The sequence below is a fragment of the Thunnus thynnus genome, chromosome 2, assembly GCF_963924715.1.
Source record: "Thunnus thynnus chromosome 2, fThuThy2.1, whole genome shotgun sequence".
Classification (NCBI taxonomy): Eukaryota; Metazoa; Chordata; class Actinopteri; order Scombriformes; family Scombridae; genus Thunnus; species Thunnus thynnus.
Window position 1 is genome coordinate 33,041,158 of NC_089518.1, and position 17,272 is coordinate 33,058,429.

At 39.8% G+C, this 17,272-nt stretch overlaps 1 protein-coding gene across 26 annotated transcripts in view; it reads right to left on the reverse strand.

Moving 5' to 3' along the window:
* LOC137168294 (calcium/calmodulin-dependent protein kinase type II subunit beta-like) overlaps window positions 1-17,272 on the reverse strand; it is an 81,262-nt gene that overhangs the window by 25,837 nt on the left and 38,153 nt on the right. For 25 of the 26 annotated variants that reach the window (XR_010924261.1, XM_067570999.1, XM_067570956.1 and 22 more), the window contains 7 exons: window positions 14,731-14,833; window positions 13,762-13,845; window positions 13,466-13,560; window positions 12,300-12,422; window positions 11,989-12,072; window positions 9,105-9,147; window positions 239-276 (listed from right to left, as the gene is read on the reverse strand). Coding sequence is in view for 25 of the 26 variants with exons in the window: in XM_067570999.1 (XP_067427100.1) it covers window positions 239-276; window positions 9,105-9,147; window positions 11,989-12,072; window positions 12,300-12,422; window positions 13,466-13,560; window positions 13,762-13,845; window positions 14,731-14,833 (570 nt within the window). In the remaining variant the exon portion in view is untranslated. Of the gene's footprint in view, window positions 1-238; window positions 277-5,969; window positions 6,066-9,104; window positions 9,148-11,988; window positions 12,073-12,299; window positions 12,423-13,465; window positions 13,561-13,761; window positions 13,846-14,730; window positions 14,834-17,272 lie in introns of all 26 variants that reach the window. The other variant, XM_067571008.1, reaches the window with a different exon arrangement.

The window sequence follows — 17,272 nt, forward strand, 5'->3', positions numbered from 1 at the left end:
CACGCACGAGACACAAAATAAATTAGGTAGAGACAAATTCATTCAACTGTAAAGAGCTACACAGAGCTAGGCAAAGGAAAGTAAGATTAGCCAGATCAGGAAAGAAGACAATAGTAGAGAGCAGAGAAAACAGCAAAGAGGAAGAAGAGGTAGTTTGTAACCCTGGTAGATGAAGCAGGGAGCAGTCAAGAAGAAAGAGAAGGGCAGAAGTGGGTGGAGGACATGTACTGACCCTTACCTTGACATCTGCCTTTTTGTTGAGCAAGGTCTTAGCTGCTGCAATAACAAGCACAGGAAAAAAATAACCAGTCAGAGGTGGAGATGAGCAGAAACGGAGATTAGCAAGTATAACAACAATGACTCAATGTTTTTCTGTTACATCTTTAATCTACATTAACGCCTTCGGGAATTACATTCATTTGACTTTGTGAAATAATGTTCGTTATTAACCTCTGTAGTGAAACTGTTCTCAGCAGCCTATTGATAAAACATTTAAACTGTGTTTTATTGTTGCAGCACTGTGACTCTTCCAGCTAGGAACCCTGCGACCTCCAGAATTCACTAGATACTAGGAATGGGTATGAGTAACTGAGTGATCTATTAGTCATACAGAACAACCCGCCTTGATCTTTTTTTGTCACAAAAGCTGCCTGTGCTTCAAATTAATTTGCACTTTCAAATAATTGAACAAAACTTAATTTGAGCTTTTGTTCAGTTGCCCGAATAGACAGGGCTGCAAAGCTGCGTCTGAGTCGCCTTTTTCTCGTGTAAAATCTCACAAATGATATGCTCGCTGACAAAGATTCGGGTGATAAAACCAAATTATGGTGGAAAAGTTGGGTACCAATTGTGTATACAAGGATACCTTTTAAATAACAACTGTTCCCTCCTGCCAGCAATCAGTACAGAATCAAACTCATTATGCAATCACACAATCTGTAAAATAAATGGAAATAACTAACCCTACTAGAGGTACATTAGAGTGATGCAAGGGCTTTTATAGATCTAGAAAGGTACAACATACTCTACAGGTGGGTAGGTCCCAAAGTGTGAGGTGTTAATGGCCAATGCTGGTCAGGTGGACTAGGAGTTTTTGCAGTTAGACAGCATCTGCCATGTTCCCTCCCATCCTTCAACCAAATATCCATCACATTTCCTCTGTCTTTCAATAATACATCGTTGTCAGTGAAATAAAAATGTACTCTCATTCACTGTTTCACATCAATTCTCAAGGTTCCCTTTTGTCCGCGAGGAAGCAGAAACAAAGATGGCTGCCGTGCCTCTAAACCCAACAATAAGCCCTGCCTTAAAGAACTCTGAGGGGGCCTTCAGGAGGATTAGTCTTCAGTCTGCTCTCTCTAGTGAAGGGTAATGATGGAGGGTGGTGAGGGAGGAGGGTAGGAGAGGAAGAGTGATACCGCAGACACAGTCCTGTGATGAGCATAATACCCATAATCCCTTACAACAGTGGAAATTTCATGCAGACAACAGAAGACGCTCTACGGGACGTCTACCATGACTGCACTGCTAAAGTACGGATGGCAAGGTGGTCCGATTGCATCAGATAGATACAGATAGGTCCCCTGCAGAGGACCCAGAATAAGAGCCAAACACGATGTTGGTGTCGGTGGAGGCTGTGGGCGTGTCTGTGAGGATGTATACAGAAGATTAACGCTAGCAAGACACCTGCAGATATCGAGAAGATTGGCTGAAAAGTGCTTAAAAGTTGACACCAAAGAAAATGCACTAGAAAACTTGTCGGTAGTGTAAATCTGCCACCATGGACACAGACATACAGGAGAGGAGCTCTGGCATAAAGGAAGTCATGTGTTTTACATTTCCCATTTTATTGGGTTATCTGTTTGGCTATTATATATCTCCAACAGTTACAAACGTTATTTTGATTTCTCTGTGGCTGTGGCTGTGTCTGAAACGCTGGAGGGTTACTAGTATCCAAATTTTTTTGATTGACTCAGGACACATTCGATTTTCAAGCAATTTTGTTCCAATAATTGGACTGATTTTTTGATTATGTGTCATATGTCAAATATTTAAAAAAAGGATACATTTGTATTTTAGTGGTATTCTAAAAAGCCTCTATTAGTATAGAAGTGTGTCAGAGCTTTACTGAAAGCACTGTTTAAGGATTGTTTTATCACAGACCAATAAACCAGTTAGCACACGAGATGATTTGATGTCATTTTAAGTCATCTCATTTGAGAAGATTTCTACTGAACAACAACAACCTGTCCTACGTCATAAAGAATAAAACAGTAAAATTGAACTGTTTCTCCCCTTGCTGAGGACCACTTTAAGCTTGGTGGCACTGCGGAAACAACTTTGGCAAATCCTGCTGTCTATTACCTGCCGGTCCAAGTCCCAGCCTCCTCCTCTCTCTCTCTCTCTTACTCTTGTAGACGTAATCCTTACTGGGACTTATTAAGGGGGGCTGAGTGCAATTTCAAGTCTAATGAGATGCAATCATTTCAACAGCCAGCCATATTACATGAAACACTATTTCTGTCTATCTTTCTTCCTTCCTTCCTTCCTTCCTTCTCTCTGAACATCTAGCTTTGCTCTGAATGCCTCACTTCTGTTTCCAAAAAGGATCTAAGCCAGCTACATTGAATTTGTAGGTAAGAGGCCTGAATTCAACTGGAAAGTGATTTCTTAGGGGAACAAGGGTCCGATCACAAGGAGAGCAGTCCAAAATGCAGTGGAGTCCTGGTGACAAGTTGCAGTTCTTTTAAGTAGACAACCACATCCTGTCATATTGTCTTTTTAAGCTGTCACTTGAAAAGGGGCGCAGTGATCAAGAGAGAGTGACACGAGATAACATTATGTCTTCGCCGTCTCATTTCCTTTTCAGCCTCAGTAATGTAGTATCTCATGTTTGGAGTAAGGTGTGCATATTCAGCATTAAAAGAAGTAGCAACACGAAGTGATAAAGAAGCACTATATAATCCAGAGGGATATGAGAGTGGCATGGATGTGCATGGTTTATTGTTGTGTTGTTCTTCCTCAGTCTCCTTCCAAAGGCTGGTTGTTACTGAGGAGAAGAAATGGGGCCAGAATAGTGTCAAGTCCATTCTCTCATATTCTCTGATGGCTTGGCACAGGAGGAGAGGATATGAAAAGAGAGGAGGGAGGAAGAGAAAGGAGAGGAGGAATGAAAGTGATAAGGATATCTCACTGTGCTCTTTATAAACACCGTTATTCTGTCAAAGTGTCAAAAAGGATCTTCTACAAAAACCCAACATACAGGTTGCAAAAAAAACGGCTTGGATTCCAGTGCTGAAGAGGCAATCGCTGCGGAAACCTGCAAAATCAAAGGTAGCTTAATTCAAACCGAAGGTGGAGAAGCAAGGGGTGCTCCTTACCTTGCCACAAATTACACATGAAGCAAGAAGAGAGAGGAGGAAGAGATTAAAAACAAAAGCACCAGTGATAAAATTCCACTAAAGACACGCAAGATGCACCACTGTTAAGAGCGAAGCAAGGATGGGCATGGGAGTCACATGGAGATTGAGTGGTAAACATTGCATCTTTTTTAAGTGTGAACCAAGAACATTTTCTACACATAGCAGGCCAGGACACATCAAAAGATACCCTTCTCCTGCATGAGCGTTGTGTGAGGTCTAGTAGATGGTGATTGTATTTGTGTGAATGAGTAAGCAAGATAGAGTGAGTCCTCCAGTAAGCCAGTGAGGCACAGTGAGGCTGATAGGGGGAGGCAGCCCACTATAAATGTTTGATTGGAGCCTAGTGGAGGTTAAGGGACACGGAGAGGGGCTGCGGAGTCCCGGTGGGCCACAGAAACAAGGACACCACCACTACTTCTGTCTTCTTGGCTCAGCGCTAGACTCTCACGTGAAGCTCTTTGCCGTTTATGCCTGTGGTTAATTTCTGTATACTCAAAACAAACACATCAGATCAGATTCACATTTATTACAATCTGCGGCAATTCCACTACCCTTGAACTTCAATTGTTTAAATATCTGTTGCATTGAAAATACTTCACATAAATGTGTGTGCCACTGAGCACTTTTGTAGTGATAAGTGATTTAAAAGACGTCCAATGGCTCAAGACAACAGACTGTAAGAAAACAGTGTGTTTGTCGCTTTGGATAAAAACGTCTGTGAAATAAAATTATTTGGTGATGTTACACAAGGAATGTTTTGATGCTTTGATTTGGATTAGCGCAGCTGGAATATCTTAAATAAATAATTGCCATGATAAACAAACTAAAGTGGCCATTTCTAGCAAGAATGTACTGGTGGAGACAGCTGAGGATGTAGCAAGCAATAAATCCCAGTTATTTTTCTCAAGGGGGTGGCTAACCGAACAAGAGCTTTAAGCAAGTAAATATTGGACTTAAAAAGATAATTCTGGTTTATTTTAACCTGGCGTATTTCCCAAAAATGTGGCCACTGTGGCTCAATGGGTCATGCTAAAATTGGGGTAAAAAAAGTACTCATGCAAAATATTGTACATCGGGGCAAGCTGTACAAGCAAGTTTCCTGGAAATCTAAAATTACAATAAGGCTAGATAAAGTTTAAGAGTGAAAGTTTAGTAGCTATCTGCCTTGTGGGAATATACTGTGCATGTTCATTGCTCATTGATTTAATAATCAGTAAATAGAGCAATATAAATTCTCAGCATTGTTTGAGATCTCCAGCAGAATTGTGACTTTAAAATTATATCAGTGCAAGAAATTTTTAATATAGAAAAGACATAGCTTTAAAAGGTTTTTGACTTTGTGAGAACCAGCCCAGCCTTGCATCTTCCACAGTGTTCACCATGCACCACAATCCCCGTGTTGCAGCGCATGCACCAGTCCAGTGCCCCATGCAGCATTCACCGACAGCTCTCGGGCAGTTTTCCATCCTTAAAGTGACAGGGGTGAACTTTCCAGTGTCATTGTTAGTCAGAGAAAAGAGAGAGGGAAATAGGAGTGAAGGGAAAAGATATGAGATGTGAAATGATGATGGAGAGAGGTAAGAAAAAGTGGGATTGATGCTGGTGCTGTTCTAGAAAGGTAAAGGGTGACTGGAGGGACTACAGTGACCGGAGAGGTTTGAATGACAGAATATAACGAAGGAAATGGGGAAAGAATGGGGTGTTCGATGCGACAGAGGTGAGGTGGAAGGAAGGAAGAGTGAAGAGAAAAATAGAGAAACAAAGAGACAGGACAGCAGTCTACATGGGTCGAGGCCATGCTCTGTGGCTGCGTCTAGATATGAAGATGATAGGATGAGCACGGGTCAGTGGCGATGACAGAGCAGTGACGGGTGCTGCGGAGATCCTATCAAATCTCAGACAGGGGGTGACATTTGTGTTGATGTGGAAAATGAGAGCAGTAGCTGGGCTTCCATCCAAGTTCTTTAGAAATTATGAAGCATCAACTGACATATTCACTAAAACATCTCCATTACTGCAAAACCGAATTTCTGATTCGCTTGAAATGATGGCTTATTCTTGATGACAAAATATCTGTCTCTGATGACTTCATACCGTCACTCTCAATCATGCCATTCTTTTTGCTGTAGCTGTATTTAACTAATGCCTTCAATGAAAAAAATATAAAATATGGCCGACAGCAGATGTATAAGATCTTTTCTAACAGCTGACACTTTTTCTACTTTTCTTATTGATGTTATAAAAAATTCAAACACTTATTTTCCTTAATCAGGCTGATTGAAAACCTGCTAAATAGTTAGATGGAAACATAGCTAATGCTGCTGCTGATGAGTTGATGGGAGATGTAGTTTGCGATGCGTCAGCCATCATGCTCTGAGCTCCCATGCTGAGAAAGAAGGAGGTGGCAGAAAAAAAGAAATAGAAAAAAACAAAGAGGGGAAGGGAAGAGGAGGAGGAGGAGAATACGAATAAAGAGTAGAAAAGACAGGGATAAAGAAGGGTGAGGGGGGAGAAGGGTGGCATGCCCTGGGTGAGCCACCATGCTACCTTGTTCCACCAGCCCTGCGGTGGTGCCGGCGGCTGCAGCCACTGCTGCTGCAGCCGCAGTTACAGAGGCTGGAGCGGTGGTCTGCCTGCTGCCCACTGTTATGAGTCCAATACCCAGTCACACAAGGGAGTCAGGGAGAGAGAGAGAGAGAGTCATATGGCAAGGAGGAGAGTGAGAGAAAGAGGTGAATGAGGAGCAGGGGGGTAAAGATGGAGAAGGGGCGGAGTGGCGTTAAGAAAGAAGAGGACAGGAAGTGAAGGAAGAGGGTGAGGGAGGTGGGCAGGGTGGAGAAAAAGAAAGAGGTTGGGAAAGTGAAGACACAAAAAGACAGAGACAAACAGAGCTCATTAGTTTAGAACAGTGGTTCTCAAAGTGGGGTCAGCAAACAGGGGAATGATTTATTTTCACTATAATTCCATCCATGAGTAACAAAATGACAGAATTTATGACTATTTTGTGTTTCATACACCTTCTGTAATAAAATATCTTATCAGATAGGGGACCCTGGGACACAATCTTATCAAATGGATAAGAATTGACACAAATGGATCTAATTTGTGTCAGTTTAGGGGTCCTTGGAGTGAAAAAGTTTGAGAACCACTGGTTTAGAGAAGGGGGTTAATTCATATACACAGACAACTGACATAATTTGGCTGTGACACAAAATCTGTCAAACATGAACCCGCTGCTCTGACAGGAGGGTCACCAGAGAAAAATGTCAGTGAGAGACACAGATCTTAACTTTCATCTGAGACTCTTTGATGCTTGCATTTTTGTCTATACGTGCTCCTGAAAATGTCATTGTTGTTAGGAAGATGACGGTGATGATGATACAGAATTTAGTCAAAGTTAGTGAATGTTAGTTTTGCAGTGCTCAATGGCCTTAATAACTGTCAGCAAAATTCATTTACAGTAGGCAGTGTACTCCTTGCCATAAAGAACTTTAATTTAATAAACCTCATATCATATGACTACCACAAGACATTACATCAACATGTGGAGGGAAATAGAACCGCCTCTGTGTCGGCACAGGGATAGTGATACATGGATCTGTATAATGCATGATTCATAGCATTTGATAAGGATATCGTAACCCATTGCATAAAGCATTTATGTTGGTTTTTCAGTCGATGTAATGCGCTACGTCTATCTTTTTCCAGAAGGCCTTGCTCCTTTTTTTAGTTTCTCAATCTCTCTCTGACTCATTTACCTGATGACCTCACACTTATAATGGAGTACCACTTCCTAAGAAGAGGAAAGAGAAAAAGGTGTTTGAGAGTGGTGACACAGCCAGGTCACACACTTGGATTGGTGTATATGTGTGTGTGTATGTGTGGGAGTTGAAGAGCTGAGTGGTTGTTTGGTGAATATTCAGACCATTTCCCATTGCAGAGCTTACAGTGTCAGAGGGGCTGCTGTGAGTCATGTTTATTGAAGCAGCATGCTGGCACGCTCACACACATGAACGCTACTCAGACACACGCATACATCCATATATGCAGAATACACATGTAATGTGCAGGAACACTGACTCTGTGATTGTGATTTCATTAAAAGAAAGTGCTTAAGTTGAACAATTATCATCAAAGAACTGCTCTGAATCCTTCCAATACTCCATTACTCAACACTCATCTATGAAGCTTACAAATTGGCTTCTTCCAAACCTGACTGCACTTAAAAGGTCTTGCATACAAATTCAGACGTCTTGTTGCATTCTAAATGGTGAAATTCAACGTTGATCTCTCATTTAAGTGACGACAACACTGCTGAAAATGCCTCATTAAGTGAAACTGATCAATCTCTTTTGCTTGGATGTTGTGTAATTTTTTGATCGTCCCTACATGACACAGGAAAGTACAATTCCCAACTAAAGAAAGTAATTTGTGAAAGTGTCTCTGAGGCAGCCTTAAGAGGAGGGAGGTCTTGTCTACCTTAAATTATAGCAAAGATTTTAAATCAACCTGAAACCATCAAGAAAGTGTCATCTGTTACAGAGATATACACGAATACAAAGACAAGTACACAGACACAAACATCCACAGCTTGCTAAGCAAATTTAGTGTTTCCCTGTATTCTAACATGGCAGCCTATGAAAAGATTATTTTCAAAATACTTCAGGTTCAAATGGTCTTACAGGTTGGACTTTTATAAAGTGAGGACATTTAGGGCGATGGTAAGTATTTAAGTGTGGTATAATTACTGTCAGTGTGTAACTCTCTCCTCAGTGCAGACATTACCACATCAGTTAATGAGAGTGGTAGTTAATTAACTGATTGCCTGTGTTGAAAATAAGCTTAAAGTTAGCTAAAAATGCTAATTTGTCGACTGTTCGTCACCATTTTATAGTTACCATGGACTTGTTCACCATTCTTCTCTCACTGAATTTGATTTTAATGTGGAAGATTTGTCTAAAAGTCACATCCATGTGAAGCTGTCACCATCAATTTAACAGCTGTTTTGCAAATTAACTTTCTTCGAGGGGACAAAGCCCTGCATTACATGGGTCTGAGTCTTATTACCATCGTAATGAACAATAAATACATACAGTAAATAAAGATAAGGGAAACACTGAAGTTGCACTAAGATGAAATGAAAATGTAGTTTTGCTTTTGACAGCATGCTCTTTAAACTTTATACTTAAAATATATCTCTTTGGTCAGGAGAGACGGGTCTGTCACTGAATGTTTATCTTTACCAGTGTTTATAAGGCACATGCCACCATTTTATCATATCAAAGGAAGTCTGATTTGCGTTTTCCTCACTGGCACAACAAAAGAAAATCTTAGTTTGAAGTTTATTTTCTCACAGAGAACGAAGCAGTGATCAGCTTGGATTCACAGCAGTTGCAAATTTTGGGTGAAGTATCACAGGGCCACAATGATTCATCCATTATGGTGGCATGTTCCTCCAAACCAAACTAACTGTTACAGACTTTCTCATATTTAACAAACATTTTAGCCTCCCTTAGTAATTATTATTAGTATATAGTGATACAACTAACTGGCATGCAGGCCTAAAATACCTAAAGTTATCACTGTAACACAAACAATAAATTGACTGATGTTTGTCTACTAATATGAACCGTATATTCACGATATGAGAGTTACAATTAATTATAGTCATGCAAGACTTACCAGAGAAATTTCGAGAGACCAGCATGGTGGTGAGAATGGCCCCCTGGGAGGAGAACAAAAAAGAAGAGTTCAGTTTTAACGATTTAAACCAGTCACATAATAATTTTGACGTATTTATACAAATGAACATCCATTTTGCCACTAAGTGATGTACTGCAGTAGTGATTCAATCAATATCCAGGCGATCAAAGCTTTTACATCTGCTGCTCTAAATCCAAAATAAAGGTAGTCTTTCCTTAGAACAATACAGACTCTCAGCAGGTGAAACTTAATTTCCATTGACAGAAAATCCAAAGAAAAAAAGTACATTGAAATAGTAACACCCATTCTGTTTGACTGACAGATAAGAAATGTGGAGTGTCGACTACATACTGACAAAGATCCTTTATGAACTATGACCGCATACAAATGTCCCCACAAATTAAATCATCACACTTGAAACATACACTTGGCTCTACATATCAAGTGATTTTCTGAGTAATTTGAAGATATTTAACAGTTCATTTTTAGGACATTTTACAGACAGGGTGGTGCAATTTAGTGCAAATTATAAGGAAAGAACAGGAAAAAGTAGTTGGTTTAGTTGGTAAGTGCTGGTTCACACACAGCTGTTCATTTGCAAAAATTCTCAATAAATTACCCTAAAAAATTCTTTAACAGAAAATACTTCGTTTTCAGTGTAGTTTTGTGTGACAAACTACATATTAGCATATTAGATTGTTTCTTAAAAACTCTACAATCAGCACGTTTCCCGTAGGCTTTACTACCAAATTACATAACTTTTAAGTATTTTCTATCAGTTAAACAATTGTCAAGAATCTAATTTATTTATAATATTTGCAAAATAACAACATTTAAATCCAAATATACTGCATGGGTACTAAGGAACTAAACAAACACTTTTTTCAGTTTTTTCTCATAATTTGTACCAAATCGCACCACCCTGTCTGTAAAATGTCCTAAAAATTACCTGTTAAATACCTGCAAATTACTCAGATAATTTCCAGGAAATTAGTATTAAATTAAGGGACCAGTAAAATAAAGCGTTACCATCAAACATTTGAGCAGCTAAATGCCACTAAAAAAAAGGTCTTCCTACTGTCTGTTCATAATCAGAAATCCTTGTCTGTAACCTCAATATTACATAAAGAAATCTATTTTAAAAATAGACATCCAGCTACATCACAAAGGACAAGCAGAATTGGCAAGGACAAATTTGACAAAGCAAAAGGTAGGTACAGACAGACTCAAATCAGTGAAAGTGTCTAAGACAGAAACAATAGAGATAAAAGAAAGAGAAACTTGAGAGCGAGATAATGAAATAAAGAGAAGAAAAAGAGACGTGTAAAGCAGCTAATCTTGTCACTTTTTTCTCAAGGGAGATCATTTACAACTTACGGGGCTATAAAAATGATAATGACTTGGCTTTTTTTGAGTGGCATCTCATCTTAGCTATTCAAATACTAAGTATATTACCAACCTCCACAACTCTTTAATACCATGGTCTATTTAAGAACTGTGAAGGTCGATAATATACTTAGTGCCTGAATAACTAAAATGAGATGCCACTCAACAAAAAAACTGTACACAAAACAGTACAGTTGTGTTGAAAAATAAACACCTGTCACCTCTTTTAGCTTAGAGCTTTGGAGCATATATTACTGTATCTGTTAGATCTACCTGCTGACTATGAGACAAATATGAGCCCAATAGATTGTCTACACTGTTGGATATCGATGTGACATTCAGTGTTTGAGTTATTTTAACTGTCTTGTTTGTTGCTGAGTACTTCTTTTATCACATGTACTTTCTCTCTCCCTGTTTTGTCTATTTCACTTACTGATTTTGTAAAATATTTCCTAGAATGCATTTCACAGTCAAAATAAGTTTAGGAATACATACTAAGCATGGCCTCTAGCTGATTTTCTATTATAGGGTTTAAGTACTTTAGGGTGGACATTTCCTACTTATTGGTCATTTAAAAATTATCCCTAATAAAAATGTACATAACGCAGACTTAAAACACAATTCTAAACTTGCACTAATGGGTCAGTTTCAATTTTTGAGACAGTTTTTGTTCCTTCTGAAGGAATTTCACACAGAAAACTAAACAAATCTTCTGGCAATATCTCTTGTTGTACAATTTGACCTCCAGTCTCTCATACATGCTATTTGACTTGTCTATAAACTCATGGGAATGCATGAGTGTACAGGAACTTTTTTCTATGCATTGACTAAGAACATTTTATTTTTATACATTAAAAGAATTTTGCTTTATTGATTTCATCTATTTTCTCTTGTTTGTTTCTGATATTTAGCACTGTATGCACCTGGATGTCTAACCTTGCCAGTGCCCATTTCTTTTTAAATGTGAAAAACCAGAGACACCAGAGACGTTTATGTTGATGGCATGTTGGTTGATTGGTCCAGCATGTGTCTGCAGCCACCTGTGTTTCTGCTTCCAGTGTCCCATGTGCTGGCATCTGAACCATGCCATGACTGCTCAAAAGCAGCAGGGTAACAGTGACATGGCTAAGCTGTTATATCCACATAAAATGTCAGCAATAAATCAGTGTAGGAGGGCTTACTATGTATGTAGGATAACTTTGGATCTATATTCTTACAGCCTATAAGACCTCAACACCAGTCAGGAGAGAAAACACTGGTGTCTTTTATCTTATCTTGAATCTACAGATCAAATGCATTACAGGAAAATAATAGGAAGTGTAAATACCAGCCCTGGCAATATTTCTACTACCCAGTAGTGTAATGATTTAAATTAAAGAATAAAGGAAAGGACAGCAGTAGAAATGATTTTATTCCACACGATAGCTTATTAGAGCGGAAGAGGATGATGGGGGAGAGTGTAAGCATGCTAACAGACCTTAAGTTTTCTTCTGGCATTGAATTTCTTCAGGCACTCCACAGTCTCCTGTCTGTGCATCATAGACGCCACTGTGGACCGTTGCTGGGAGAAGGAAGAGAACAAGGAAGAGCAAGAAAAGATGAGAAAGAGGACATAGGACAAATAGAGGGAGGTTTAGGCAAAGAGGATGAGGAAAGACATCAGTTAATCAAGATCATTTGTTTGCTGTGATCAAACCACTTGTTTGTCTGAGTGAAATGTCTTTTCTACGCATGCAATAATGTCACAAGATGTGTAAAAATAACTGTATCTCCTGACGGGATACTTACGCAGACCCATGGGTGTTTGAGGGCCTCCTGAGCAGTGATCCTCTTGGCTGGGTTGATGGTCAGCATCTGGTTGATCAGGTTTTTAGCCTCAGGGGTCACTGTGTCCCACTCTGGAGAAGGGAACTGGAGGGGAAAACAGGGCTTCTTGTCTTAACATTCAGTGTAACAGGGTATCCAAGGTCCTCAGAAAGCCAATTTGAAGTAAAATGTGTAACCATTGCTGTTACTGTTCCTGTCTGTCTTCATCTGAGAGTTCACAACTATGATCAGTTTAATTTAATGTTGTCTAAATTAAGGTCTTAATTTGGGGAGGAACACGCAAAACACCATGGTCATCTTTAAGATTTATTTACTACTTCTAACCTATATTAGCCCTTATAATACAAATGGCCATATCCATAAATCAGCTATAGAGTGCTTAACATTGACAAATAATCTGCCAGTGTCTTATAAAGCACAGAGGAGCTTTCCAGTTACTTCACAACATTTGTACTACTTACATTCAGGCTACGTTATTTATATATATTTAGGGCCTTACAGCTCTCCAATATTTGTGTTTTTTTGTCATTAGATACTGAAAACAAATCCAGCTGCATCCCGGTTTATTATCATGATTTCTGTTTGTGTTTTGTCTCTTTTAAAATCATATATTATCACTTCAAGTGTTGTGCTCAAGGACAGTTTGACATGTGGACAGGAAGAGATATTATAGAGAATATATTTGTATACAAAAATATACAATATGTCATTATGAGATATAGTACATTTTACAGCACAGCACAGTAGACATGAACCCAGGATGTTGTAAATACATGAGCACTGAGCACTGAGCAATTTGTTAAGAAATTCCAAACCCATCAGGTCCTGTTGTGTTTGGACATTAATATTGAGGTCTGTGTCCTATGAGCCCAGAATCACTGCCAGAGAGTTAGTCACCCTCTCTCTCTCAATCTCTATTTGGCATAAAGTTGACTGTGATCTAAGGTGAGGCTCCCTGTTTTGCACCCCCTGAAATATGAATGAGGTGACTCAGTTATGTAACCGTTGCCAAAAAGGAACGAGGGCAGTGGGAGGAGAGGGGAGGGCATTACAGCAGGAGGGGAGAGAAGAGAGTAGAAGGGAGGGGAGGAGAGGAGAGGAGAGGAGAGAAGAGGAGAGGGACTCACATCATAAGCCCCAGCCTTGATCTGCTGGTACAGTTTGTGCTGGTCCTCGTCCCAGAAAGGAGGGTAACCCACCAGCAGGATGTAGAGAATCACCCCTGAGACACGCACACACACACACACAAACATGCACACATATTGACACACACACACATACATATACACACACACACACAGAAAATGCACATTTTTATTTGAGAATATGCTTCAATGTGTTTCTGCTTTCTTCTATATAATTATTTAGGAAATGCCATATGTGTGTTAAGTGTGTGAATGAGTGTGTGTCTCTCTGTACTCACCACAGGCCCAGATGTCCACAGGTTTGCCATATGCCTCCTTCCTCAATACCTCAGGGGACAGGTACCCCGGTGTGCCAGCAAATCCTGTAGTAAAAACACACACACACAGTTGATTGACATACCTTGGATCAGCTTGCATAGAAAGCAAGAGAATCTTCAGTAAGCTTCCAACTATTCATCCACACAGTGGACTGAGATCTGAAGGACAGATTTGAAGGTTTAAAGTCAGTTGATTGTGAAGGAACTGACAAATCTCTCGTTTGAGTAAAGCCACAAACGCTACAACTGATGGCTACAGATGTTTGTAGTAGCGATCCAGGTGAGATGTGGAAGTGTGCCTGAACACTACGAATCTGAGACTGCACTCAATGCACTCACTTTTTTTTCCTTTGCTTTCCAACTTGCAGGGTAAGAACAAAAACGAGTTTGACATCCCTGATAAAAAAATAACTTTAATATTGATGATGTCAGGCTTTACACACACACTGATTTGCCTAGGCAAAGGGGAAAGGGAACATAAATGTGTGACTGTTCTTGGCACCAGACCAATACTGGTTCACTACCAACTGAAAACAACTAAAAAACTCAAACGCATCCCAAAATAAAATCGGTTGCACCAGCAATGTTCGTATATGTTTATAATCTGGGGCATACATCTTTACAATTCCTCTCCTGTGACCGCATGAGATGCACACAAAGAGAACTGAATTAATGTTCAGGAACTTTAGGAAGGCATAATCTTTTCTGTTAGCTGAAGTCACTCACTCTGTCAACTGAATCCTTAGGTCTTTATTCCTTTCCCTAGTTTGTTAAAGATAATGGTTAAGGCTCTATGGAGTTCAGACCTTTGCAATCCTTACCAGTGACAGTGACTGAACCTTATTCTGTCACTGCAGTCATCATGAGCCTTTTACAGCTTTAGGTGAATAAGTATAAAATACAGATGCGATTAACTCCTGTTGTACCTACCAAACCAGGCCTGCTGATCGCCCTGCACCTCGATGGCCAGGCCAAAGTCGGCCAGCTTCACTGCGGCATTCTTACATTTGCTTGCCAGGAGCAGGTTCTCTGGCTAGAGAGGAGAGGAGGAAAGAACTGAGGTCACCAAACAGTGCAAGAATGGGGGACAAAGCATATACACTATCCTAGTGGAGGAAGCTGGAGGTAGATAATTATGCATGCACAAAATTTGTTTTGAGGATCATACAGTGTACAATATTATATTCAACACTGTACTCGGCACACACACAGATACACACGGACATAGATGTCATTTGAATAACTTGTTTGGACACATATAAGCTATAGAATAACAGTTAGCCCACATTTCAGCAGTGTTAAACCCAGTCAATCTGCAGTGCTTTTTTAGCCTCATGTGGTGTGCTGTAGTCTATAGGCACCATCTCCGTGGCCCAGATAATGCAGCCAGCCTCATTACTCTTTGTCAGAAGAGGGCTCTAATAATGGGCTGCTATCCCCACTGGCCCCTGTTCTTTATCACTTTTTCTCTCTACATCTCTTTCAATCTCCTTTAATCATTTCCTCTTTAAAAAAGCAATCTTGAATGACAAATAAAGCACTCCGGTAGGAAAAATGAATTCATATGAAATACAGATGTTTTTTTTTTGTTTTATTAATTCATGTCCATAGATTTCATGATGTTAAAAAAAAATCACCTGGCTAGCTACCAAGCTTACCTACACAGGTTGAGCTAGCATGACTACTTTTAAGTGTAGAAAGTCACCTAACCTTAGCATGGCAAGCCTGCATTATTTCAACTGATAGCCAGAGCACTAGACTAGTGTTTTGGCTGTACTGAGTTTAATTATGTCAACAGTCACATGTGCGTGCAAAAAGGTTGAAATATGTAGATTTTTAATAGCCTTGCACTTCCAGTATTAATGTGCCTGATATTATGGGCTTCCATTAATTGAACAGAAGTCCACTGTGCATTGTTATTGTAATAAGTTTTCTCTGGTCTTTAAAACACCAAATAAAGTCTCTATAATGTTCTGCCAATTAGCTTGCATACAGTATCCATTTACTGAAATGCTTTACTGTGAAACAGCAACACAAATGCATCCTTACAGTACAGAAGGGAATGGGGACATTATATTTAGGTTGCACTTCTGTCACTACCTCCCCTGCACTGCAGCAGCATGTCTTTGCATCCTCTGCTGTTCTCTCCTCTTAGCTAATTTGTTTAGCAGCATCGGAATACTATGTATTTAAAGTGCAGAGACTTAAAAGTGTGCTTTTATAGCCTTTAAGCCCATAAGTATAAGAGGAGAAAATTAGCAAGAGAGAGACTGTGTGTGAGCAAACCAGTAATCCTAAGGCACTGTGCCTAACTGGTGTCATCACATTCTCCCAGCCTACCACTTGGTTAGGCTTTACTCTTTTGTAAATGAGGGGAGTTAGAACTTGCCAACACTGCAGCAGTAAGATAATCCATGAAAATGGATGTGGGTGGAAATTATGATGAAGCATGTGCTTCCATTAAAAAGGTGCATAAACAAAATGCAAATCATCCAGACCACACGTTCAGACATAGCAGTAGCGATCGCCATCACTTTTTGACATAAGCGCTCCTTCCCTGTGCATCTCTTTAGCACAAACATACACATGTACACTTAAAAAAAAGCACACACAGGGCACACGCAGCCAATAATATGGATGATTTGCAACTGGTTTGTTTGAGGAGAAGAGAGAAGAGGAGAAGGATGATACAGAGCTGTGTTTGAGAGCAGGTCTGGAGTGGGTGTTTCAATTGGAATGATCTCCCATCTCTCCCTATCTCTCTCTCTCTTCCCTTCTATTTCCCTGTCAAGAGAGGAGCAGGAGATGCTGCAGCGTTCTTGACAAATTCCTTCAGAGGAAGTGGCAGAGATACAGACCTCCAATTCAAGTAGACTGCTGTAGTGTGGAAAGAGAAACTAACTAAAAGTGGTGCTTGAAGAAATTACACGGATTGAGTGTTTAGATTATAGTCAGGGCAAGGTATCAAAATTATAACCACACACTTGAACCTATGCACTCTTTTGGATACTTTACTTTGATGAACGTACGCCTATTATTGAGATGACAAAAAATGATTTACCATCTGCTGTACAGTCTGTTCAATTTAGGGCAATTTCTTTTGGCACACATATAAATCTGTTCGCTGTGTTGTCATCTCAATTGCCATAACCTAATTCCTAATTTGAGGGATCTTGTCACCCGGGCTGTCCTCAGTCATCACACTATGACCTATTGCATGAAATGCTCTCAGATGCTTGGGTGTGAAACTAGATAGGTGTGTCGGCTAAATAAAGAAATAGCCACAACAGTTCTGATAAACACAACACGCCTTTGCTGGAATGCTGGGACTGATATTTGCATAGAAGAGGTCTACTTGACAAAGTGCATCATGCAAAACAAGATGTGACATACAGATATGCATATACGTAACAAACTACCAGGTACAATACATGTACTGTTTTGCCTTCTATCTGTTTAGACGCCAACGCGC